Below are 26,416 nucleotides of genomic sequence, written 5' to 3' on the forward strand. Positions count from 1 at the left end.
TCTTAACAGGATCATTTAGCGGAGTATGCCAACAATGAGATTACAGCGAATCAGTGGCGCATCCTCATCATCAAGTGGGTTGGCCAAGTGTGGACGGAGATGTGAACAACCATGAGAACTACCATCAGGAGCTTTGAGAAGTGCGTCATATCAGTGGGAAATCTGTCAAAAATTTCTGCACGGGAGTCGAGCCATCTATCTTCTCTACAAGTTTTCTATATCCTCGCACTATAGTCTGGTGCTCTGCTCACTACGACATTACGTATAGGTGAATGATTATCATGACAATGGTTGTTTGATCTTTGTCATAATTGAATGTGCCGATAGATTTCACGCTTTAACTACACATATCCTTAATGATCAGTGATGATAGTGAGCTTTTAAAAGGGAGGGCGCTCTCACATTTCTATAAATTTCATAGCGCCATTAGGCGATCTTCTACAGTATAGTAAAATACAGGATGAGTTCAAAAAAGAAAATATAAGGCCACTTGAAGCACAATGTACTTCTGGACACAGAACAATGACTATTCAAACATGCAGCCACAGCAATAACTAAAGCGGAATAAAATAAATTCATAACCTCATTAATATACACAGCAAGTGCGATCCAATCAAAAGAGATTGATTGCCTGACTGTTAAGGGTAAAGTCTCAAAGATAATTTTTGCATGATGTATTCATCATGCAAAAAATATGTCGCTAAAATTACAGCAACTGCGCGAACTGGGCCTGGGCCCTGTACAGGAAAAGGTTGCTGTCTGTATTTTTCGTCGGGTGCTACTCGAAAAAATACCTTGGCCCAAAACAAAACCCTCCAATTTCCCACAATGACCTCAAAATAGATGATACGCAGTTATTGTTGTCTAAGTAGGAATCTCTGGTGACATATCTTGATTATCTTAATTACAATGTAACCAGACTTGAGCGGATTAGACATTACCGTACCTGTAACATTTGTGTAACATAAGCTGAGAAGATATGAGTTACTGGTTCTTCAAAAAATCTACACAGTGCCTTCACAAGATCACAGGCTGATCTTCTTCTTGTGTCAAAATCTGTGGGTAGAACATTTGGAATGGAATATTAACCCTATGAGAACTACCTGCTGATTGGCCAAAATGACGATTGTGTCCAATTTTGAACCAATCAAGGAGGGTATTAATAAGATTGTCTGCAAATGCAAGTTTGACCATAAATGGTTTAAAGCCTGGTCATAATTGGCAATTGAAATGAGCATTTCAAGTTATCAACCAATCAGAATGCTGTTAGATGACCAGTAGTGTCCAGGGGGTTAATCAAAAAGGATAACAGGATTTTCACCCTCTCCACACGGGTGTCGATTGCAGACGACAAATTCTAAAATGTACAAGACCATATTTGGAATCAACATGCAAAATGCATCAAAATGAGTAACAAGCCTAGTATTGGTTCAGAGGTTCTTGAGATAGGTCTTGATTTTTGGGGGAAAATATCTCAAAACTTTTTGTGTTGAAGCCTATGGCCACCATGCAGATTATTAACATTGTTAATATTTTCTTTTGCTAATGTACATTCAAAATAACCAATATTTTAGGCGGAAATTTGGCAAAATTGCATTTTCTGTGTTTTCCAATGGTCCAATTCTGTGATTTTTTAAACAGTTTTCCATAAAACTAAAAACTTGCCACCAGGGGTAGCGCTGGCAGGTTAAAACTAGGGGTCACAGATGACCCCTTAACTGACTTAAAATCAAAAACTTAGGGGTCAAATGATTTTTTAAGGGTCAAGTGAACAATTCTCATGACGTAACTATGCTTATGCTCCCCAACCTCTGGACCCCCCACAAGGTATTTATATTTGGATTTTTCATAATTTTTGTAATTGATTATTGATTTTATCTATTTCATTTTAAAATTTATGTTATTTCCTTTGTTTTACTATTATTTATATCAATTTTGCATTTTCTTATTTTATTTTGGTTTTTGATTTTATCTAGTTCATTCAAATGTATTATTTTTTGTTTTAGTAATTTTGCATTTTTTTATTTTATTTTATTTGGAGTTTTCATAATTTCTTTTTTTATTTCATTTTTTATTTTATTAAAATTTATTTGCTTTATATTTTTTGTTTTACTCTTATTTATTGTAAGTTTGCATTTTCTTATTTAATTTATTAATTATTAGGTTTTTATTTTCATTATTTATCTCTTTAATATTGTTTATTTTATTTATTTACTAGTTTTCAGCACTTCTGATAGAATTATGAATATTCATTAGCTGTTAGCATGTAATGAACCAATCACTGCCCGTTATTGAGCAATGTGAGCATAATGGCAATAATGGCATACAGGCTTGATATAGCAAAGTCCGAAAATGGTCCAATTTTTCTTTTTTTAGCAACCTATTTTGCTCAGATTTTGCCCTTTGGGGCAACAAAACAGTCTCATTTTAACAGGTTGATGTCAAATATACTCTATCCTGTGCTCTTATGAAACATGAAAAAGGTTTCTTTTGTTAAAGTTATGAAAATTGATCAATTCCTGGTGACCATTATTGGGTTTTTTTGTGAATATTGTCAGGCTTTCCGGTGACATTTTTGCTTTTTCGTCGTCGTAAATTGCTATGTAATTTCCATCAATTTACTTACGAAACTTGGTGATCTTTGCAAATTCAACCATAAAGTCATCATTGTTGATTCTTAATCTACTGTAAAATCAAGCACGTTTGTCAATATTGATGAAAACCAAGCTAAGAATGATGATAGTTTCGACATGGTTTCATTGTTTACATGTTTTATTTGATGCAGTCGGCCCGGAAAGTCTGCGTCATTCTTTGACGCACAGATTTTACTGAAACAAATTTCTGTGCGTCCGAAACGCGTCCATGACGCAGGTTAGTGCGACCCTTGCTTGCCACTTTTAGTATGAAGATCATAAAACCTATTTTAAACAATTACATTCAATATGAAATGAAACCTCCCAATACTTGCCTGATCCTTCAATGTCTTTCCTGATGTACTCCTCTGGATTGAATTCAAACAGATCACCATCTGCCTCTATAACACAACAAAGAAATAAACACAAAATGACAATTCAGATCAGGGATGGGCAACCTTTTCACCCTAGTGGGCCAACATATTCTTTATCAAATTATGTGGACTGTGCATGTTTCTAGAACATATGAAGGCGTCTGATGAAGACACACTCTGTGATAAAGTGTTTGCAAAGCGTGTAAAAAATATGACTTTACACACTATGGGTACAATAACAGGTTAATAATTGAGGATGGTTTTGTTCAAAAACCTTGCCTAAAATCAACTTTTTGAATTATTTTTATCATTCAAAGTACATGAAACTGTTGTAATAATCGGTGTAAATATGCCCTCACCCTTTGTTTATGTAGTGGGTTAGTTCAAAACACGTAAAAAGTGCACATACGGGTTCGTCGACCTAGTACAATGTATGATACCGTACAGGGTCAATAGCACTGCAACACACAAACACTTGCCGACCAGGTACAGAATATCCGAATATCCAGGGTTAGTTGTATCTTTGATGTTTGCGACATATTTACTTAAAGGTATGACAAATGACAAGTTAGTCTAGCATAGAAATCTTCTATTGAAGTAGTACAGCTTCATTCAATAAGCTACTCAATTCCTCAATGGAGTCTTTACACTAGTCTAACTCATGAATATCTTACACCAAGAACTTGTTTTACTTCATTTACCAAGTTGTGAACATACCTCTGAATTCCATGTTTGGTACTACAACTTTCTCACATATGCTAGTCAATGTGTCCTGTGATTCAAACAGTTGTTTGTAATGTTGTCTCTCTGCTACCGAGGCCAGGAATTGTATTGCATTACTCACAAGCTGTAAATAAATAGTAATTCAAAGCCTGTCACCCTTCTTGCCATCGAAACAAGTGAACTATACTGCCGGAATCGTGGCATGTTGCCTATGGGGATCGACGCTAAGTCAGGTACCGTGTGAGCAGGGTTGTAGCTAGCCAAATTTCATTGCCGGCTAATTAAGAGTAAATTGAATCAGAATGCCAATTACTTGACAGTAATGGCATTTGACAGCTGTTTTGAGGACAATTTGTCATTTTAGTGCTGGTCGGCAAGACCTATAATTCCCTTGAGTGCCGGTCGATCAGGCTGAGTACTGGTTACTGCCGACCAGGGCTGACCACCGTGGCTACAACCCTGCGAGCGTACACAAAAGAAACTTCGCACGTAAGATGAGCAATGTCGCCAGGTCTGAACGCTGTACCGACGTCAGCTGAATTCAAGTATGCTTAGAAAGCGCAGGCATGGAAAATTCTTATCTGTTCATTTATTAATCTGTGAAGTGAACAGTAGTATTTTCGAGAGAATCGGGAAATCTTAATTATGAGTTTTTTTTTATAATTTAAAATTCTCTTCTAATAAACACCACCCCTTTTCGAAAATAGAACACCCCAGGGCATTTTTATAGAGTAAATATGGTATTTATTAGATTTGATTTTCTTCACCATCTTTTAGAGAATCAACTTACAATATCAAATTTGACTTGGGGTCCAGTTGTCACCAGTAGATTCCAGATGGCCTTGACGAAATCAGGTAGAAACTGCTGGAATTCTTCATCATATTTCTGGGCATACATGGCTACGTTGTCACATATCTGGGATTTCAGTAACTCTAATGGTCCAGCTTCATCTTCATCCTGTAATTCACAATCAATCAATTAATCAAACAAAAATCAATCAACCAACCAATCATTCATTCAATTCAAACATAAAATCATAGGCCCAATCACAAGCAAGTATTTTTACAAGATGTCCTGCTATTTTTGAAACCATTTGCAAAGAAGCCGAAACTGCATACATCGTCAATATGCATGATTGAATAGTAATGTGTCCGTATTAGATGACAGAGTTTGGGGTTCATCAATCAATCAACCAATCAATTAAACATTTAAATAACATGCAATTTGCTCTATAACAAGCAAGGATTTAAAAAATTATCCTGCCATTTTTGAAAACCCATTGTGAAGAAGGCTATTAACGCCTTGATATGTCTTGACCAGGGTTCGAATTCAGTCAAGCTGTTTGTGCTATGCAAAACACATGTTTGTATAGCAGTTTCCAAATTTTGCATCACAGTTATTTTGCTATGAAAAAAAAATGTGTAGCATTTGGCGATGCAATATTGTGTTTGCGTAGTGTCAAGAAGTTGTTTTCCCGGTTTTAAAAGTTTTATGTTAAATAGGGATAGTCCCGATTTTTGGCGGAAACCTCTTTTGTTCAGGACAAATTCTGATTGGTAGCCAAAATCCTCTGGATTGATCAATCTTTTGTTCAGAGCAAACCCTGATTGGTCACCGACATCCTGTACCAATCGATTGGGGCTGTTCCGCTTTGTGTCCAAACTCCCTGGCCAGGTTGTTCGTGTTCATATTTTTTTTATTCATGTATGCGGGAGCAAGTATATTGACGAATGTCCTTTCCTCTAAATATTGAGTCAGTGGAACTTGCCCTTTCACAAATAGGGAGGAGTAAAGTGGAAGTAAGAGCGGCGAAATCGCCATGACATCCGGTCTGAACCAGATCAGATCAGTTCTGTCGGGTCGTTAAGGGGCTAGAGACATGCGTCTGGTTTTGCTTAAAAATGTTTCAATTTGTTTTATAGGTTTTCATCAAAAATTTAGTGTAGGAATAACTCCACCTTGAGAGTGAATTCCCTACACAAGTTTGGTCAAAAATTTTTAGCTCGACCAACGTCGAGAAAGCAAAAAGAAATGTGTTTTAAAATATAAACACGTGTGAAATTTTGAGAAAACAAAATGGCGTCCAACATGTCCAAAGCCTTTCGCCATACAGAAGTGATGGTTTGGTAAGTGTCGTAAACCTTAAAATCTGTTCCACTGACTGACTGCCCCTCCATTTATCCATGTTTGAAAATATTATCAGAGATGTGGGAGGAATTATATTGGCGTTCTATTACGGGACACAAATAGAAAATGGGGAAAAATTGTTGTTGTTTTATGAGAAACTCAGACACCGTTGCCTCAAATTTTAAAAAGTCCACGGCGCCAGTGATATGCTGTGGCTTCTTCATTCGGTGATACCGAAAATTGATTTATGCATATTTTGATTATTTGAATTGATTGATGTCATATTTTTGTTAAGCTTAAGAATTGCACTTTTTGTATTTGCCTCAAAATTTAAAAAGTCCACGGCGTTTTGAATGCTGTGGCTTCTTTATTCGGAATTTCCGAAAATTTGTGTATTAATATTTGGATGTTCTGAATTGATTGGTGATATATTTTGGTAAGATTAAGATTTGCACTTTTTGTATTTGTACCATCCATGAAGCACATACAAAGTATTTTGTGGTCATTTCGATGTGAAGTGACAATTTTGTTGGAAAATTAAGTTGCGCAATTCAATAATCAACAATGTCATGATCGTCTTCATGAATATTGGTGTCTGGTTTTCTCGAGAAACAAATTAACCTCGGGTGCTGAAAATTTTAGCACATGAGTTTGTGGCCGTCACAAAATTTGGGAGACGACAAAAATGGTTTTATAAGCTTAAACTTTGTTTAAATTGAAAATTGATTGATGAATAATTTTCATTAATCAACTTTCATGACTTTCATCCAAATTTTTGAAAGGGAAATGATCGATTCAATTGATCGGTCGGGTTGATTGATTTTATTGGAAGGTATTTACCGATCACTTGATCGGATTGATTATTAGAAATTGATTGATCAATAATTTTTATTAATCAACTTTCATCCAAATTTTTGAAAGGGAAATGATCGATTCAATTGAACGGTCAGGTTGATTGATTTTATTTGGAAAGGTATTTACCGATCACTTGATCGGATTGATTATTAGAAATTGATTGATCAATAATTTTTATTAATCAACTTTCATCCAAATTTTGAAAGGGAAATGATCGATTCAATTGAACGGTCAGGTTGATTGATTTTATTGAAAGGTATTTACCGATCACTTGATCGGATTGATTATTAGAAATTGATTGATCAATAATTTTTATTAATCAACTTTCATCCAAATTTTTGAAAGGGAAATGATCGATTCAATTGAACGGTCAGGTTGATTGATTTTATTGGAAAGGTATTTACCGATCACTTGATCGGATTGATTATTAGAAATTGATTGATCAATAATTTTTATTAATCAACTTTCATCCAAATTTTTGAAAGGGTGTTGGTCGGTGCATTTTATCGATCAGCACTGGGGTATTTAGGGTTTCACACTTGATCAGATTGATTATTAGAAATTGATTGATCAATAATTTTTATTAATCAACTTTCATCCAAAATTTTGAAAGGGTGTTGGTCGGTGCATTTTATCGATCAGCACTGGGGTATTTAGGGTTTCACACTTGATCAGATTGATTATTAGAAATTGATTGATCAATAATTTTTATTAATCAACTTTCATCCAAAATTTTGAAAGGGTGTTGGTCGGTGCATTTTATCGATCAGCACTGGGGTATTTAGGGTTTCACACTTGATCAGATTGATTATTGGAAATTGATTGATCGATAATTTTTATTAATCAACTTTCATCCAAAATTTTTGAAAGGGTGTTGGTCGGTGCATTTTATCGATCAGCACTGGGGTATTTAGGGTTTCACACTTGATCAGATTGATTATTAGAAATTGATTGATCAATAATTTTTATTAATCAACTTTCATCCAAAATTTTGAAAGGGTATTGGTCGGTGCATTTTATCGATCAGCACTGGGGTATTTAGGGTTTCACACTTGATCAGATTGATTATTAGAAATTGATTGATCGATAATTTTTAATTAACTTTCATCCAAAATTTTGAAAGGGTGTTGGTCGGTGCATTTTATCGATCAGCACTGGGGTATTTAGGGTTTCACACTTGATCAGATTGATTATTAGAAATTGATTGATCGATAATTTTTAATTAACTTTCATCCAAAATTTTGAAAGGGTGTTGGTCGGTGCATTTTATCGATCAGCACTGGGGTATTTAGGGTTTCACACTTGATCAGATTGATTATTAGAAATTGATTGATCAATAATTTTTATTAATCAACTTTCATCCAAAATTTTGAAAGGGTGTTGGTCGGTGCATTTTATCGATCAGCACTTGGGGTATTTAGGGTTTCACAAATTGGTCAGTTATAATATTGACAAATTACTTGAAAAGTAATAAGTCGATTGATTAATCGAATTTATTTTTGTCTCGATTCATGTTGAATCGTTATTTTATGTGAGAAACAAATCTCAAATATTGTGTCCCTGGTTCCATTATACCAGAGAAATTGAATTTGCTATTTAAATTTATATTTATATTTATATTTTTGCAATTCAAAAATAATTAATAAATTTACTGAACTGTAAAACCTAGATTCAGGGTGAATTTATTTCGTCTCAAGGTCAAGAGTATAAATTAGGCACTTGATTCCCTTCATATTTTTCAATTTTAAGGCCACGCTACCCACGGCCAGGGAATTGTCGGACTTCGTCGCAAGTCCGACTTTTATTCCAATTTTCCCAAACCCCTGGTCTGTGACAGTAGCGAATCTACAACTTCTGTCATTGTCATCAAATCTCGGCTATCACTGCTGCCAATAAGTATTCGTGCATCACACACATTTCCCAAACTCACCTTGTTGCTAATAATAGGTATATCACCCCAAAAATAAGCGCAGCAGAAACATGTTATTTGACGCTTTTAATTGAATTATCGTTATGAATGCTTCAAAAAACAAAAAACAGAATTGAAATCGGATAATGCAAAGTGATGTAACGTCAACTTGAAGATACCCGGAAATCGGGTGAAAACCTGCCACAAATTGCTATAAATGGCAAAATGGTAATTTTGGGATTTGTAATGCTTATTCGGACACTTACTTGAAAAGGTAGCATTGATTTAAGTATCACAGATTAATTGCATATCTTTCCGACTTCGTTAAAGAAAACAAGATTAAAAATCTCTCCTCGAATAAATGTAATAAATCCACCAAATATACAATTTTAGCCATTTTGACCAATCTGCAGACAAATAAAAGCTTAAAAATGACTAAGTCCAGCTAATTAATATGCAAAAATAATGCCAACAGAGAACCGTACATGATATGAGGATGCGGTTTTTTTTGCACACATAAGTACCCAAAGTTCTTTCATTTGGTAACAAAAAATACACAAAATCATTAATTATGCAAATTAGCTAATTACATCTAATTATATATTTATGCCATTCTTATGTTAATTAGGCATATGTAATTTTTACTTTTTTCAATGTTTTATTTATGTTTTATTCATACAGCATGATTTTGTCAAATATGAACCTGCTGTGATGTTGAATAAAGAAACTGCAGTTAATTGCCTAAGTGCACCGAGTTTTCAATTGGTATAGGGAAGTGTTTCACTCATTGTCCAAGGAAAAAAAATACATGATAACAAACACTGGTATTTCAGACCGGTGGTACTAGGTCCTCTATTTCGAGAGACCTATATTTATTGATTTATGGACGATCTAAAAAATTCATAAAACAGGTCTTAACTCTTAAACTAGGCAGTGTTTAATTTCATGGAGTTGATAGTGATTTAGGAAATGTTTCACCTACCATATATTAAAAAGACAAATTATTGTGATCAATGAAACATAACGAGGAAATCGTTTTTTGACATGTATGTTTTCAAAAATTGGCCAACTTTGATCCGCGCACTTTTTGATTCACTGTTATGTATGCGTGCACAGTATGACAGAATTATTGTGCAGCCACTGTGAGGTCTACTAATAAAATATCAAAATACAGGTTGTATTCATCATTTATTTATCATCAATAAATTCATGTTTGTGCTGGATTTTATGCTTAAAAGCCATCAGAATTCACAATTGTCTTCAAAAAGTCAAAATTTACGTGTAATATCGCCATTGACATTCCCTCATTAATAATTCATGAGCTCATTATCGCGACATAACGCTATTAATTTTTTCCCGGGAGAGAGAGTGGGTATTTTGAAACCGATGCTCAGTAAACATAATAAACAATTTTTTTATGCGCAGTTGGCATAAATACAGCTTCAGGGGTATATTGAAACTACTTGAAAATATCTCCTAGCAACGGTCAGAGGTCACATTTTTTGCTGGTAGCCGTTGGTTTGACAGACGTAATTTTGCTATTGCAAGAGCTTGACAGATTCGGGAACCACCAAAATTACCAGGGCTTAGTAGCTTGAGGATATCCCCACGTGCTTTGTGTCAAAATGTCAAAAATATGATGTGGAATTTGGCTCGAAAATCGCGATGCGTTGGGGAACTTTTGAGGTAAATCGACATGGAATTTAGCTCAAATTTATGTATAGCACTTTTAGCTATGCATTTTGGAAAAGTGCATAGCAGTTGATGGAAATTTCGACCGCTGGTATAAACATAAAAAAAAGTATACTTACATTTGTGACTAGGAGTTTGTTTTCATCAACCAACAGTGTATGGAAATGTGCCATCCAGGTCTGCATGTTATCTTCAAAGTATTCTGGTAAATCCTACAGAAGATGTAAAGATAAGTTACTATATGTGACCCGATTAAGTCCACTCAGGCTAATGTCAGCAAATATGAAACCTGAGATATAACCAGAAATAGGTTAAGGCCACAAAATATTGTAACTTCGCAACCAAATCAGTTATAAACACGGGGTTTGGACAAATAGAAAGGAAAATTTTACTTCATACAAACCTTATAATAACTCAATTTTGAAGAAAAAAAATGAGTTAAATGACTGTAGCCTGAGTGAGTGGACTGGATTGGGTCACATATTAGAACATAATAAAAAATTAAATGAGAAAATCAAAAGAGATGAACCCGCAGTTTTGTGATATTATGTGCCAATTTTAATTCTTAAACAGTTGTTGTTTTCCCTTAATTTCGCTGGTTCTTGCCAGTGCTATGAACAGCTGGGCGCATATTAAATGTGCAGTTGCATGCATCATTCACATTGCATGTAACATGATATGCGCGCATTGATCTCTCGTCTCGGCGCGTTGCAATATCATGCATCTGCGTGTGGAGGACAACAAGTATTCCCCAATTTTGTGCACAGGAGTCAACGACTCCACGTAAATAACATCCAAACATGATCTGTTTACCCACCTGTGTCTCTGCCGCATGATATAAAAAAAAGATGGCGTTATTTTGCATGGAACAACAAGACGGCACGGCGAAGTTGATCTACTTAAAATAATACTATCTCCCATAATATATCAGGCAATAAGAGACATGGCTGGGTCTCAACACAATACTTTTATTCTATAATTCTATCAGTTTTTCAATTCACAAATACTAAATTAATCAATCAATCAATCATCTAATCAATCTTACCTGAAAGTTGAGACTGTAGAAAACCTTACAGATAAGAGCCAATGAGTTGTATAGGATCTTAATGGCCACTGGATCATTGGCATGTGTCTTGGCTAATTCCATTGTTTTCTGTGAAAATAATTAAAAAAGCAAACATATGTGAGTCAATGTACTTACTTGTCAAAGTATTGGGCAAAATTTAGAGGTCATTCTAGGGAAGGGATTTAATTAACGAGCTCATACCCAAAATGAACCGATTCAGAATTGCCCAGTGCGTAATGCTATGATAAATCTCCCATACTATATTCTGGATTTTTCTGTTAAAGTCCAAATTCAAATGATACATTGCATCCACATGATCTTTTGATCCACCCCATTTCATAACACAACTATAGTAGAAATTTCATTTGAATGAACACAGCTGCCAACAGTGTGACGATTACACTGTGTGCGTAATGCGGAAGTAAATCCAACCATGCCAACTGATTGGTTGGTATTTTGAAGGAAACAGTCGCTTATAAGTAAAAAAAATAAAATTTGAATAGCTGTCATTTTACAACTAAAATACATGGAACTTTATTGGTTGTGTGGGCCCCTAATGTCTTTCATGACAATTTATAGACAAATCCGACGAACCAAGTGATGGTCAGGATTAAGTCGGCTGGGCCATCCTCGCCAAACTAGCTTAGTTTGTTAGGATTGCCATCCAAGATGGCCACTATCACAAGCGCATCGTAGCGTGTGGCACTTGCGCCTCGTCACGGGAGCGGTAAACGCTGCACGCCTGTGATACTGTGGTCGCGTAAAATGGATGGATGGCCCCAGCTATGGCCGTCAGTGAGGTGTAGGAATGTGTCAAGTCGGATTCGTGTATAGTTGGTTAAAGGGGCATTGTGAGATTTCACCAAAAATTGCGCCCTCGATTTTGGTCAAGTCCGGTTTTTAACATGTACGCAATGTTTGTCCATCCACTGATCAGCATCTGAAATAGTTAAGCTTAAATCAGTGTCTTTCATGTAAAATTGTACTCACAATGTGTCTCTTATTTTCAATTTGATAGATTTTGTGTAAATTACTGCTTGGAAGGTTCTCTGAGTATTCAATCTATCAAAATAAAGCAAAATTTTCTGATTTGATTTTCCAAAGAAATCTCTCAGAACCCCTTTAAAGGCAGGTGACCCGATATATTTGGAAAATCAAATTCTTTAAAACTTACGTATAACATAAAATGTCATCCCTTTTAAGCACTCATGCAAATAGAACATGTAAATGTTTTTTTGTAAATGTGACTAATTCCTGAATTACCGACTTTTATACAGAGTGATATTGGTAGTCTACAGTGTTTTTATTAGTGATAATCATCATGATCATGTAATATATTGATTTCAAACAAAAGGCCCTAGTTTCATCGTAAACATGTTGAAATTAGAAGTTCCAACTCCAGTGTATTTCCGAAGATATCATCAAAAAACTGCCTAATTAGTCTCAAATGTGGTATACCATATTTGAGACTAATTCAACAGTTTTGATGATTTCTTCGAAATATACCGATTTGGAACGCCAAATTTCAATATGTTCATCAGCATTTTGATGAGGTAAAGTGGGGGGGATGAGATTGTCAATCAGGTTACCCACCTTTAAGGGGCAAATATCAGTGTTAAGTGGGCCAGATTTGGCCTGTAGGCCACCTTTTCAAAACACCCTGTACTAAGCTTCCCATATATGTGATGCGATCAAGCAAAATCAGTCGGAACTCAGGAATATTGATTTTGAGATATAGCCAAACAAAGCAAATATGTCCTTTTGTTTCTTATTGTTTTGCAAACTCTTTATTTGCTCATATCTTTGTAACTGGTTGTTCAATTTCAATGGGGTATTCTGCAAAATCCAGCTTTGTAAATGCTTTTTACTATCCTGTAAGAAACTGAAAATTTTATATTTCCGAGTTCCGACTGATTTTGCTTGATCGCATCACATATACTTACGTTAAATAGGTCTGTGAGTGGTGCTGCGAACGTATCCAACACCAACTTGATTTCTGTCCATAATTCTTGGGATTTAAATTCATGACGATACCTAAAAGAGCCAAGATATGACCAATGTTAACCATGGGAAAAATGTAACATGGGTGACCACTATAGAACAGTTGAGACTTGTTTCATCAAAATATGAGGAAAGTTTCCAGAACATCACGGGTATAATAAGCGAGCTATTTTCAAGAATGATTATTGACAGTGCCATTTGATATCTGTTCTTCAGTTGTTATGTAACATCAGATGTGAACTGCCATTTATGATGCAGAAGAATGCATGATGCCATGCACATTAAACTTTTGAATAATGAATGTATTGGCTCACACATGCCCACCAACAAGCCCACCCACACGCCCACCCCACCAACATGCCCACCAACACACCTGCCAACATGCCCGCAACACACCCACCCCCACACCCACCAACATGCCCACTAACAGTCTAACAGGCCCACCAACATACCCACCAACACACCCAGTCCACCAACATGCCACCAACATACCCACCAACATGCCCATCAACATTCCCACCAACACTGACCAACATGCCCACCAATACACCCAACCAACATGCCCATCAGCATGCCCACCCCCGCACCCATCAACACGCCCACCAACACGCCCATCAACACCCCATGGGATTTGATGTGTAGGTATGCAGCTACTTGACCAATTCTGGCAAAAGATTGTGACATTTCGCTGAGAAATCCACATGTCCTGTAATGGGCTATTCCATTTGAAATCAACACTCCCCTTTTGGAAGATTTAGCTGAAATCTTCCACAGAGGGAGTTTTGATTAGAATAGACAAATTGAGTAACGTCCATTCGAAATATTCAATCCAGTTGTGGAAGATATAGGTAAAGCCATAATACAGAGGGAGTAGGGGTTAAATGATTAACCCTGACCAGTTACATTCAAAAAACATACTCCCCCTGTGGAAGATATTTCCACAGAAAATGTGGATTCTAAATGAAATAGCCAAATGCTGATTGCAGTACTAAGCTGTAACATTATACATTATATCTCTTACACTAACCTTATATCTCTTACACTAACCTTTTAAATAATGAATGCACTGTCCTCAACACGCCATTGATGATATGAAAGTCTCCCACTTCCAATTTCTTAACCAATTGTGGCAAAAGATTAGGCCATTTGGCGGGGAAATCCTCACGTCCTATGATGCTGATAGCATCGCTAAGCTGTGACATTTAAAGACAATCAACAAATCTGTATGTTTATGACAAGTTGTTATTATAGTGAAAGTGAAATTATATCACACTACCTGATCATTCTCCTCTATGGTTAATGAATCTTGGGTGTGTGTCACGCTGGTCAGTATAGTCTATATATCTACCTCGAATCACCGGCACTAGCTTTCAGCATGTTCAGTGTTAGCTTTGCATTACTTAGCACCAACTATGTAACCAACATCAACTTGTGCTAGGGTATAATGAATGCATTCAAGAAGAACATAGCCCACTTGCCAAAAATTGCTGTGCATGGAGACATCTTGCTGTTCCTGCACAGCTGAAGAATGATGATGGTATACAGACTATTAAAAACTACCAACTATTACCCCTTCAATGAACATAGACACCAAGTTTTTATTGTTTTATTGATAACCTTTGTCCCAGGTAACTCACCTGTCTTTGCAAGTTTTCTGGCATGCTAAGCATGAGATCAACTATCTGATCTTTGATGGTGTTTCTGTCTGGCTCACATATCTTATTAGCCTGATCCTCAACCTGTGGGGAAGAAATGAAGATGCCCAAGATAAATTTCTGTAAATTCCATAGGTAGAATTTTGTCATACAAAATATGCACAAATCAAATGATTCTAGCCCCAATCGCATTTGATGAAAAAAAAAAAAAAGAATAAAAAGAAAGAAAAAGAAAGTGCAATGATTTATTATCGTACCCTACACATAAACAGGGTACTAAACTGCATCCAGTCAATGACATCAAATCAGGGACTGGAGGAAGTATGACAAGAGGCCACAAATCTGGCGTGTGACAGGATAACATCATCAAGACCAGTGAAGAGAGAGAGACAGAGGTCACAAATCTGGCATGGGGCAGGATAGCATAGCGAACTCTCATCAAGACCACAGCAACACCTATGGGCACTACAGTGACCAGAGAGATAGACACACACACATATACTCACAGGCATAAACCATAAACCTCAGCACACTCTACAGTAATTCGTTGATCACTATGGTCCAAGACAAACCATATATACTGCGCCAAGAAAGTATCCTTGCACTTGGAAAAATAATCACAATTTTAAAACTGAACTATATTGGGGTAAATTTGTTTTTGTAATTTGCACTATATAATCCTGCAGCTGCACATTATGACACCACATTGAATCCAATGTGACCTCAAGAAGTAAAGTTACAAGCAATTGAATAGACAAAGTGACAAATTGGCCTACACAAGGCGCAAAAAGATTCCAACAAGCGCAACAAAGAGACTACACAGTTTCTTCAATGACACTTTATTTAAAGCAGTATTTATTTCAGTTTTTACTTCTCTGTACTTTTCATAACTTGCATTTACAGCATTTTATTTGTCAGCTCTTTTGTTTCAGTTTTCTTTTGTTCCTTTTGTTTTGAATTAAAGGCACACACAAATTAGCCACTAACCACTCTCAAACCAAATGTCTAGTCCGTGGATTTTTGAATAAGCCAGCGTGTCACTTTTAAAACTGGACCTTCGTCTAATCAAATGCTTGTAACTTTGCTTCTTGAAGTCACATTGGATTCAATGGGGTGCCATAATGTGCCGGATTAGATAGTGCATCTATTAAAAAAATGACTTTTCCCCAATATGGTTCAGTTTTGAAATTGTAATTATTTTTCCAAATGTAAGGATACTTTCTTGGAGCAGTATACATACCTACCTACATTTGAAACTCAGAAAACAGGACACATCCAGTTTGATAGGAAATTGGAATTTTCCCCAGAGCGGCCAGCGCACACAAATGCTTACGTGCTCTAGCTGCTCTTTGAAAAGATTAAAATTTGTTCAACTTCAAACTTAGTTTGTATGATCCAGAGAAGATTTCTTTCCCTTCCCAGAATCCTCTGCAACATGATACGTCACCTAATTTCATCAAATAATAATCCCATTGCGTTGCACAGGTTCCTTTTGTTTTCATTTTGAGAATAAACTGACAAAACATGGGTCGATACTCGATAGTCAAGAGCTAAACATATTTTGCAAGATCTGGATGTGCTCTATTGTTCACTGAGGCATATTTCATCACAATCGACCCATGTTGCAGTTACATGTAGTTTAAACAAATCAGTACAAGAAATTAAAATGGGAGAAATGCATTATGGGAAGTGTAAAGATATCTTCTCTGGTTTGTTCCAATCTATATTGTCATTTTCATTTTATACTCACCACTCTCCAGTTCCTTTTGATAAAATTCTTGAAGGTAATAGCGGCTGATATACGTATGTTGACATCTGCATCGGCCTTGCTCAGTAGCGTCAGCAGCAAGATGGCATAGTTCTGTGTTCCTTCCACTGACTCTAGATACTTCTCAGCTGTAAGTAGGAACAACACAAAGATTTCATATAAAAGTTGTCTTTGGGACATAGAATAAGAATTTCAAACTTCATATTTTTCAACCTAAGAGTGAACTTGTTTGTAAACTTCATTTGTTGGATGTGGCCTTTTTTTCCTTGATCTTCTTCAATTCTACTGAAAACTGAAAAAACTGCAGTTTCCTACATATAGAAATAACTTGACCTACAGCCCTAGCTGATATAGGTGGACACAATTCTTGGATCACACTTTATATCCGGGGATCGGATGACAACAACAGGCAGCCATTTATGTTTATATAAAATGCATAAGACAGCAATCTTTTTGTATGTTAACCAATAACCATGTTACAAAATAGCTGCCTTAAGCATATGGTATGGCCAATGACCAACAACTTCAACGTCAAGGTGGCACACCATATTGTACCAGAAATGACTTTTGAAAGTAAAAAAAGCCACATGTTGTTCTACATATGTATATTTTTATCAAAAATTCAAAAAATAAGGTACATGGGCATGGAATCAGAAAATATGATACTCCTTTGGAGACTAGAAGGTGAATTTGATATCCGTAGCAGGACTAGAAGAGACTTTTGGAATATGATATCCCAAGAGAGAATCATTTTTTGGATACCCCTAGTGGGAGTCTCAAGACTAGCACTAGTCTCACTTTTCGGATTGAGCAAGGGTATCTGGCCAAAATCCATGTACCCCCCCCCCCCAGGGCATTTGATGCATCCTGGCTCACTCACCTGTTTTCCTCTGAGTAAGGTCTGTAGACAGCGTCTGTTGTAGGTAGGTAGCCAGAGCTTGCAAGTTGCCATCATTCACTTCCATTTTGACTAAAGATGATAAAACAATAGATGATAAAACAATAGATACCGGTACAAGAAATTGATGAATACTGTATCAGACATTATAATAATTATCACCCTGGCTGCTTTATTGCAAGTCATCTGTGGGAGCTACAGTGGCTGTGGGCGGTGCAGTCCACCAGTTACTCTTGTTGCATCTGCCAGTGCCACTAAACAGAAATTTCCAGTGCTGCCACCCAGTACTCAAATCAAGCTTAAGTGTAAAAAGCAGCCCTGGGTGGACCTTTAGTCATTCCATTACGAACTCAATTACTCAACCAATTGTCAGAAAAGGTTGGCTCCGATGTTTTAGTCACTTATCATAGCCCTATGGGCCAAATTCCCATTGTTGTGCACTGCAAGACAATTTGCGATGCTTATTGCCAATTAGGCCTGGCATTTTCGGGTAATTTTGTACCCGGGTACCCGCCGCATTTTTCGGGCGGGTAACCGGGTACCCGAAATTGCAAAAAAAATGCATTTTGAAATCATTAATAGACTATGACATGAATACAAATGATCAATTTTCATATTAAAAATACAAAACATCTTGAATTTTTTTTTTTTTTTTTTTTTTTTAGGTCAACCATGAATGATCCTAGCATTTAGGTCTAGGTCCAGGGACACTACAAAACCGAAAAAATAAAAAACTTTAAAAAAAAAATTAAATTTTTTTTTTTTTTTTTAATTTCGGGTACCCGGGGAGGGTATTTCCTACCCGGGAAATGTAATCTCGGCGGGTACCCGTTTACCCGACCGAAAATGCCAGCCTTATTGCCAATGCCTAGTTTTGGGAATCTCAAAGATGAATAACTTGTTACATGTACAATGTCAATGTATTGCAGTAGAAACAGGGCACCCCGTTCTCCAGCCCTCGAATTAAGGATCCGAAGGGCACGGCAACTTTTTAGGGCAAGTTGATAATTGACTTGGATTTTCACTGAAAAGGCAAGGCAGCACGGCAGTTTGTAATATTTCAAGAGGGCACCATGGCAACTGTTGAAAATTTGAGAAGGGCACCAAGGCAATTTCTCAAAAGCGAAGAAAACACACACCAACAGTCTGATAAACGGATGATTTTATAATGAAGGGACAGGGCTGGGGCACCAACTGCAACTTCATTAGAGAGCAGGGCAAGTGACTGCCGTTGGTAGGACATATTTTGAGGGCATTTAAACGGCAGTGGGGAAGGGCATAATGCCGTGGGTGCCGTGGGTTAAAATCAAGGGCTGCTGATCTCATGTCGCGGTGCAGCTGGTGATGATTATTTTTACACTGATTCATGGCCCTCTATTTCTAGGAAGAATTCAAAACACGGTGACAATAACAGTAAGGCTAATGGAACTCGATTGTTAGTTTCCTATTGACCGCCCGCATCACTTTTTCAATTTGACCAAAACTTTCATTATTTTCATAAAAAAGTCAATCAATCTGAAAATTGAAATGGAAATAATCAAAATTGAAACTCTCAAAATGTCTGACATCTCCTGCAGCCCTGCTGATCATAATCAGCAGTTTTTCTTAGTTGTAGGGGTAGGCCTAGAGGATGTAGTAAATAATGGAAATTTAAGGATTACCTCATCATGTTTCTACAGTTTGATCAGCTCGTAATCGGCGGGCCTTATAACATCGCGGATTACTATCAATATATTTTATTTGGAGAAATGTCATGACATCTCGCCAGAAGTATTACAAATCATTAATGGAAGTTATGTACTTTGTCAAATTTCTTTAACACACAAAATATAGACCAGGCAGAACAACTATAGCACTCTTAAGGTGGATCTACTTTTTGGTGTAGTGATAAAAAGCCTAATAATTCCCGCCGATTACGAGCTGATCAAAGTATAGTGATTACAAAAATTGCAAATTTCTTTTCATTTTAATGAAAACAAATTCAAATCTTTTCTCAATCTGTTGCAAACTGTCTGTAAAGATGATCTAAGCATTAATACCGGTTTGGAGATGGTTTTTCATCAACAATATATACTTTGGTACTGGTGGGGAACCTAAATTTGGAGAAAGCTGTTCATAAAATCATTGATTTTGATGACATAATGGATAATTATTAATGAAAAGAGACCGAATAATGAATAATGAAATAGCGACCTCGTCCTTTTTTTTCAAACATCCAATCGGAAACTAATAATCAAGTTTCATTGGCCTAATACAGTATGCTTCCTTTTTGTCCAGTTTGCCATCAAGATGTCAAATAACTAATGTTTCATGTTTCACCATTGTTCATCTTCTTCTTCTTCCTTATAAGTGCCTCCCTCATATGTATGAGTATTGTCGCACTGCGTACAGACAAGCTGTACTTATTTTTTACTCTGGAACCTAGAGTAGATGAGTGTATTTTGAAGTAGTCAAGAGTCAACATGACCGGGATGATCCCCTGCTCTTTTCGAATAGCCTGTGACGTTCTTTAACGTGCACACTACATTCATGTGAGAAAATATGCATGTACACAGGACCGACAGCTTAAAGTGCCCTCCGAAGCACTAAGCAAGTAGAGTGAAGTGTCTTGCTCAAGGACACAAAGAGCCGGACCTGGAATTCGAACCCTTGACCCTTGGGTTCACAGTCCTATGCCTTAACCGCTAGGCCACGCTCTCCTCATCTGCATCATTTACGGTACGGTACATGGTTTATCAACTCATCATCGGACGTAGTCCGAATAATCAGACCCAGAACAAAATATTAATTTCTGACATGATCGTGTACTGGGTCTGAACTGTTTCTATATGAAATCTTGATGGCAAATTGGACAATAGAAGCACATGGTTCTACGTGACAGCTTTTTAATCCCTATTGAGGCTATTCATGTTACGTGAATCACGCTATTGTGGACCATCCTTCTGATACTTGAGTGTTTGGACAAGCGGAACGGTTTTTTGTCTACCTCTCTGTTTGTAAACAAACCAGGACTAGGAGGTCGAAATCGTCCTCCTCGCCGAATACGAAAGTCAGCGTAATAGTACGGCACTGCATCGGACGGCGTGTCTGCAGTGCAATGATTTACGTGTTACGTACTGCTCGGCGGAAAAGCTTCCTTGATTTACAGCAGGGTCAGGGATATTGCAAACTTTCATCATGTCATGTCCTCACTCAGTCTCAGAGTGACTCAGGGAGTCATGTCTCATGAATATGAAATTGAAAAGCTTAAAATTGTATTATTAAATTTCATTTTCATGACTTCCCCATCTTATAAACGAATCCTCAAAGTTCATAATTAAGTGTCTTGTTAAAGATATGCATACAATTTCTAAATATACACATTTTAAGCTTTTATAGTACTGTTTTCTCCAATATGACATGTACTTACATAGATTCACATGTACTCAGGAAACTGACACAAAAAACCACAACTCGGATTTTTCAAAATGGTGGCGCCCATCAGGCACATTCATTTTCTGCAACTAAAATTTGTTATGATGAAATCTCTTTGGCTTTAAAAATTATATCGATAATACAGTATAAAAAATAATAATAATAAATAATATTTATATTTTATATTGATTTGACAACTCTTAAAAATATAAAAAACTGTTAATAGTATACACCTTTAATTTAATCCCTGAATTGTGGATAAATTTAGCACATGTTCACGTGACTTTTGACCAATCAGCTGTAAGGAAAAAAGCCGCCATCTTTACGCAAAAGAGTGTGTACAAGGAAACTTGCCCAAATTTAGCAGGATTTTCCTTCCGTTTCTTGACCTTTCCTTCCGTTCTCCCGAGCACCGTGGTTATCTCTGATATTTCAAGAAACCATGGCCAGCACGGGAGGCGGTAAAATTCGATCAAAGCGTTCGAAAGTGACAAATAAGCCTTACGCCCGAAGAACGGTAAGTCTGTAGTCAATGGGATTTTACATGTAATTATACCTGTGGTCACCACATGCATGTCGTACACGCATGTCGTAGTTCAGTCTGTGTGTCTAGACCTGCGAGACAATGCATAAACTAATTTTCTGAGGAATGTCTTTTGATTTTTGTTATATCAAAATAGATTGCGTTTCCTGTTTATTGTATTAGCATGTTTTTAGTTTCCAAATAATGATTTTTTTTGTCCAGAAACATAATCATGATAATAATGAACATGAGAAAAAAAGGTTTTTCACTTGCAACAATCTGCAATTCCAACATTTTCATCATGATCATGACAGTGTCTATATAAGCCCTTCGCAATTACAACTGCGCATGTGTTTGTGGAGAAACAAAAGTCGGCAAATAAAATTAAAGATTTTATAAACATGAGGATGGTGGCTACTGTACAGTGTACCGTCCATGCTATACGTCGAACAACTGAATACATGCACAACGTACGGACCAATATATTTTTGTAAACATTTTAGGCCTATAACAAAATGTATATTTTCGTACAATTGTACAACTATCGTTTCTACCCTATGACCTATAAAAGTTACCTGTTATCAAAGTGTCCGCAAAAAACTGGTCATCGCAAGTATCTTTGATGCTGAAAAGTCACGATATTCACGCAGCAGGGACAGGCCGAAAACCTTACCTCGATCGTAAAATCCAGCCCATGCATGTCATAAATAATTCATTATTGTATTGTGTAAATGTCACTGATTGTGTCGACGTATTGTTATCAGGGGTCGCGCTAACCTGCGTTTCTGCGCGTACAGCGCATATTTTTAAGTTTGAGCGCATCGATTCATTTTTGCTTGTACCAGTTCAGGGGTTTTCATGCGCGCAGAAAAAATGAAAACATGTGAAAGAAAAATAAAAGCTTCGATCTCCAATATTTACGACCTGTCCAGAAATTATGTAACATAAAATGCAATAACATTAATGTTGAAGTGAAGTCGCCGTAGCATTGTAACATAATTTTAAAATAAAAATAAAATACACACCGCCAGCGTAATTTAACACAGATTGTGATATTGTCTAGAATCACTGATGAGTTCTATCTCTATCTATCTCTATGGTTGAGTCGGCAGGGAAATTAACATCACGCCAACTTGATTGGTGCTCTCGCGTGCATGACGGGATTAATTGCTTGTGTCTTTGATTTGTTTCTTGAAGGCTTCCAGGCTTGGTAATGTTACGGTGGTTTCAGTAAGTCTGTTCCAATCTCGCGTTGTACGAGGAAAGTAGGAGAACTTGTATATGTTGGTGTTGGCAGATGCTTCTTGGATTTTCTTGTTGTGACTGCCTCTGGTCCTACTGTCTACTGCTGGAGTGATGTACTGGTCTTTGTTGATCCCCACCAGGTTATTGTCAATTTTGAACATCATATGAAGGCGACTTTTTCTTCTTCTTTCTCTCAAGGTGTCCCATTCTAGGATATTCAGCATATCAGTCACACTACTCTGCTGCCCATAGTCGTTCATACAGAAGCGTGCAGCTCTTCTCTGGATCATCTCCAACTTTTTGATGTCTTTCTCATAGTGGGGATCCCATACTACGCTACTGTACTCCAATATTGGACGCTTTAAGCATTTCAGTATGCTGTGGTTTTCACCTCTTTGGTGCAGAACCATAAGTTCCTTCTCAGAAATCCAATGGTTCTGTTGGCTTTCTTGATTATTTTGTCTCTATGGGCATCCCATTTGAGACCGCTGTCCAGCTCTACTCCCAGATAAGGATGAGATGAGGCTTCTTTCAAGACTTGACCACAGAAGCTGAAGCTTGTTGTTGGAGGTTTCCTCTTGTTGGAAATTTTCATGATATAACATTTTGTAGGGTTAAACTCCATCAACCATTTGTTCTGCCATTTTTGCAGTTGAAGGAGATCTCTTTGAAGCTTACAAAGGTGTTCTTCAGACTTTCCCGATGAGTACACAACACAATCATCTGCAAATAATCTTGATTTGCATTGGAGATTATCTGGTAAGTCATTGATATAAAGCAGAAAGAGCAGTGGCCCTAGCACTGTACCCTGAGGCACTCCTGATAGAACTGGTACTGGTACAGATGCCTCTCTGTTGCAAACAACTTGCTGGGTTCTCCCAATCAGAAAGTTACCAAACCACTGGAGTAGATTACCCCTGATTCCATAGTGATGGAGCTTGACAAGTAGTCTCTGATGTGGTACCTTGTCAAATGCTTTTGAAAAGTCAAGTATTGCCATGTGTGTTGTTTCACCAAGGTCAATGCTTTTAAGCCAAGTCATCTGCCGTCTGGATCAGCTGGGTTTCGTAGATCTTTTAGCACGGAAGCCATGTTGATTATCAGATAAGATGTTAAACTTCTCCAGATGTTTCATGACGTGGGAGTGCACTATATGCTCCAGCACCTTGCAGACTATGCTCGTAAGTTTTATTGCAGTACTGAATGACGACACGTACGTGAACGTGAGTTGGTAATTTCTAATTCTAGGATCTGTAAAAATGCTTCAAGGGTGGTGTGTAGAGATATGCCAGCGGTGAAATACGAGGCCGTAGAAGAAAAAAGTGACAAAAATGTGCCCTTGAATTATGTTTTATAGTCAAAATACTCCAGTAATTAAATAAATATCATGATATTTGGCCTAAACTTGAACTCATTTGCAATGAAATGTCATTTTTTATTGAGTAAATCATGGCTTTTTCACTCGTGACATGTAACTTGCAATGCTGTTGAATTCTGCACTTCGCCGAAGTTGAACTGCATTTTATGGAATTTGGTGAACTTTTATGGCATAAAGCAACACTTTTATAGCAAGTACACTGCGTGGGAACTTTCTTTAAAAGCCAGATAGTTGGTTAATAGCGAGAATCACGGTGTGAAAGGGAGATCGCGTTTTTGCCAGGCCTCACATCATAACCAAAATCACAAAATCTGATACTGATATATTGAAACGCTGAGACGAATATACCTATTCGTCTCAGTTGAAACGGGCATTCAATACTTGACTAGAGAACCCCTCATTTTAGGATTTGAGCGCAAATTTTTAACACTTTCAGGGGGTTCAGGGGTTCTGAGAACCCCTGGTTTTAAAACCTAGTGCTACCCCTGATTGTTATTGCACCTGTTTCAGCAGAAGTCATGCTAAATTTATACTCAATCGCTGGATCACCATGTGAATTCGCTTAAAAAAAAAAAAAAAACCTCTACGACCAGGTTGTTAAGCATCGAGCACGCTGACTGGCTTAGCAAATATCCAATTATTTTGTAAACCAATCAGGTTAGGCGTACTTTACTGGCGGGTCACATTAATACACAAATCAATAGTAGTCCCGGCCCCCCAGGGGCCGGGGATAGCGGGGACCTGGCCGGGGATGTAACAGCTCAATGTGTCCCCGCATTGCAGGGACGTAGCGGGGGCGTGTATGGGGATGTAATGCCTCTCAAACAGGCGGGATCTACCGGGAGTGTACCGGGACGTAATAGAAGAGTACTCACAACTGTGCCGGTCGTATGCGGGGAAACACTCGTCTGTTCTAGCAATTTACCCGGGGAATACACGTTTCTCAATAATTTTGTTTTGAGCTCGTTAAATACAGGCGATCGCCATTTGGTTCATTTCCTATCAAAATAGGAGCACCGATTCACATGGTTTTGTTTTTCAGACAGTGGCAGACAAGCAGACAACACAGCCAGGGTTGCCATAGTAGGCCTACGATTTTCCATATTTCGTACGGAAATGGTCAAGAATACGGGGACTTCGAACATGGTGCCCGGGGCTAGGGGGCGGGGACTTGGCCTGGGATGTACCCCGGGATGTACACGAAATAGTGCCCGCCCTCTGCGGGACTAAGCCGACTGTACATGTTTGTAACAGTTTCCAAAATTACATCCCGGTAGGTCCCATATCCCGCCCCTGGGGCCGGGACTACAATTGATTTGTGCATAATTCATACCGTAAAAGGCCGTCGCCTTCATTGATTGGCTAACGATTGCGATGAATGGTGTTTGCAACCAATCACAAAACTGGTTACAAATAAATAAGGCGCCCATCGGAAATTTTGTGTGACGTCATGCCACGAGGTAGCCGGAGGCTTCGCTTTTCTGCTAGCTTTAAAAGCGAGCGAGTGGTATAAAGTCAGTTTCACAGCTGTGATTTATGGAGCATATCATAAAATCTCTGAGCACATACACAGCGGATTTGACAGATAAAAATGACATTTGCAATTCTGAGCAACGGGATTCCATGAAATTGAAGATTATGTAAGTTATTCTACAGGATCGGTAATAATTAACAGCTGGTCTGCAGTATTTGAAGTGCATATGATGTGCAATAGATATTACAGGAAGCTGAAATTGGCACGCTTTCCTGCAATTTGTCTGTCGCTTACGAAAGTTATTGGGAGTTCAGGGCACGTCACACCGAGTGTGACGTGACCTCGCTGGGCATACGTCCATGCCTCAATGCCTGTCCATGCATGCATGTGTACATTTCCAAATGCGGTGAACTGTGTGCCATTCTGTTCATGCCGTTTGCATTTAATTATAATATCTTGTACTGGAATTTTGCCGATTATTTTGTCTTTATTTCTTCATGATATCAATAATATATCTAATCAAATACAAGTATCATGTCATGAAGAAATTAAGACAAAATAATCGGCAAAATTCCAGTACAAGATGTTTTTAAATGCAAACGGCACAGTCCACCGACCGACCGCTTTGGAAATGTACAGTAGCCTCGACCCCTCCACGACTTTATCTCTATTTTTTCACC

The 26,416-nt window shown here is 37.4% G+C and overlaps 2 protein-coding genes across 2 annotated transcripts in view; one reads left to right on the plus strand and one right to left on the minus strand.

Annotated features, from left to right (window-relative positions):
* The window catches only part of LOC140139793 (exportin-2-like), an 80,089-nt gene extending 58,889 nt beyond the window's left edge, over positions 1-21,200 (minus strand). The window contains exons 1-12 of the mRNA XM_072161505.1: positions 21,112-21,200; positions 17,685-17,774; positions 16,787-16,932; positions 15,019-15,120; positions 14,429-14,574; positions 13,324-13,414; positions 11,360-11,467; positions 10,434-10,526; positions 4,521-4,688; positions 3,725-3,854; positions 2,969-3,034; positions 947-1,056 (exon numbers count right to left, since the gene is read on the minus strand). Coding sequence (XP_072017606.1) covers positions 947-1,056; positions 2,969-3,034; positions 3,725-3,854; positions 4,521-4,688; positions 10,434-10,526; positions 11,360-11,467; positions 13,324-13,414; positions 14,429-14,574; positions 15,019-15,120; positions 16,787-16,932; positions 17,685-17,769 — 1,245 coding nt within the window. The 5' untranslated portion in view covers positions 17,770-17,774; positions 21,112-21,200. The remainder of the gene's footprint in view (positions 1-946; positions 1,057-2,968; positions 3,035-3,724; positions 3,855-4,520; positions 4,689-10,433; positions 10,527-11,359; positions 11,468-13,323; positions 13,415-14,428; positions 14,575-15,018; positions 15,121-16,786; positions 16,933-17,684; positions 17,775-21,111) is intronic.
* A 215-nt stretch (positions 21,201-21,415) lies between these two features.
* LOC140139700 (uncharacterized) overlaps positions 21,416-26,416 on the plus strand; it is a 36,332-nt gene continuing 31,331 nt past the window's right edge. The window contains 1 exon segment of the mRNA XM_072161402.1: positions 21,416-21,633. Within this exon segment, the coding sequence (XP_072017503.1) occupies positions 21,559-21,633 (75 nt within the window). The 5' untranslated portion in view covers positions 21,416-21,558.

Source organism: Amphiura filiformis, chromosome 18 (assembly GCF_039555335.1).
Source record: "Amphiura filiformis chromosome 18, Afil_fr2py, whole genome shotgun sequence".
NCBI lineage: Eukaryota > Metazoa > Echinodermata > Ophiuroidea > Amphilepidida > Amphiuridae > Amphiura > Amphiura filiformis.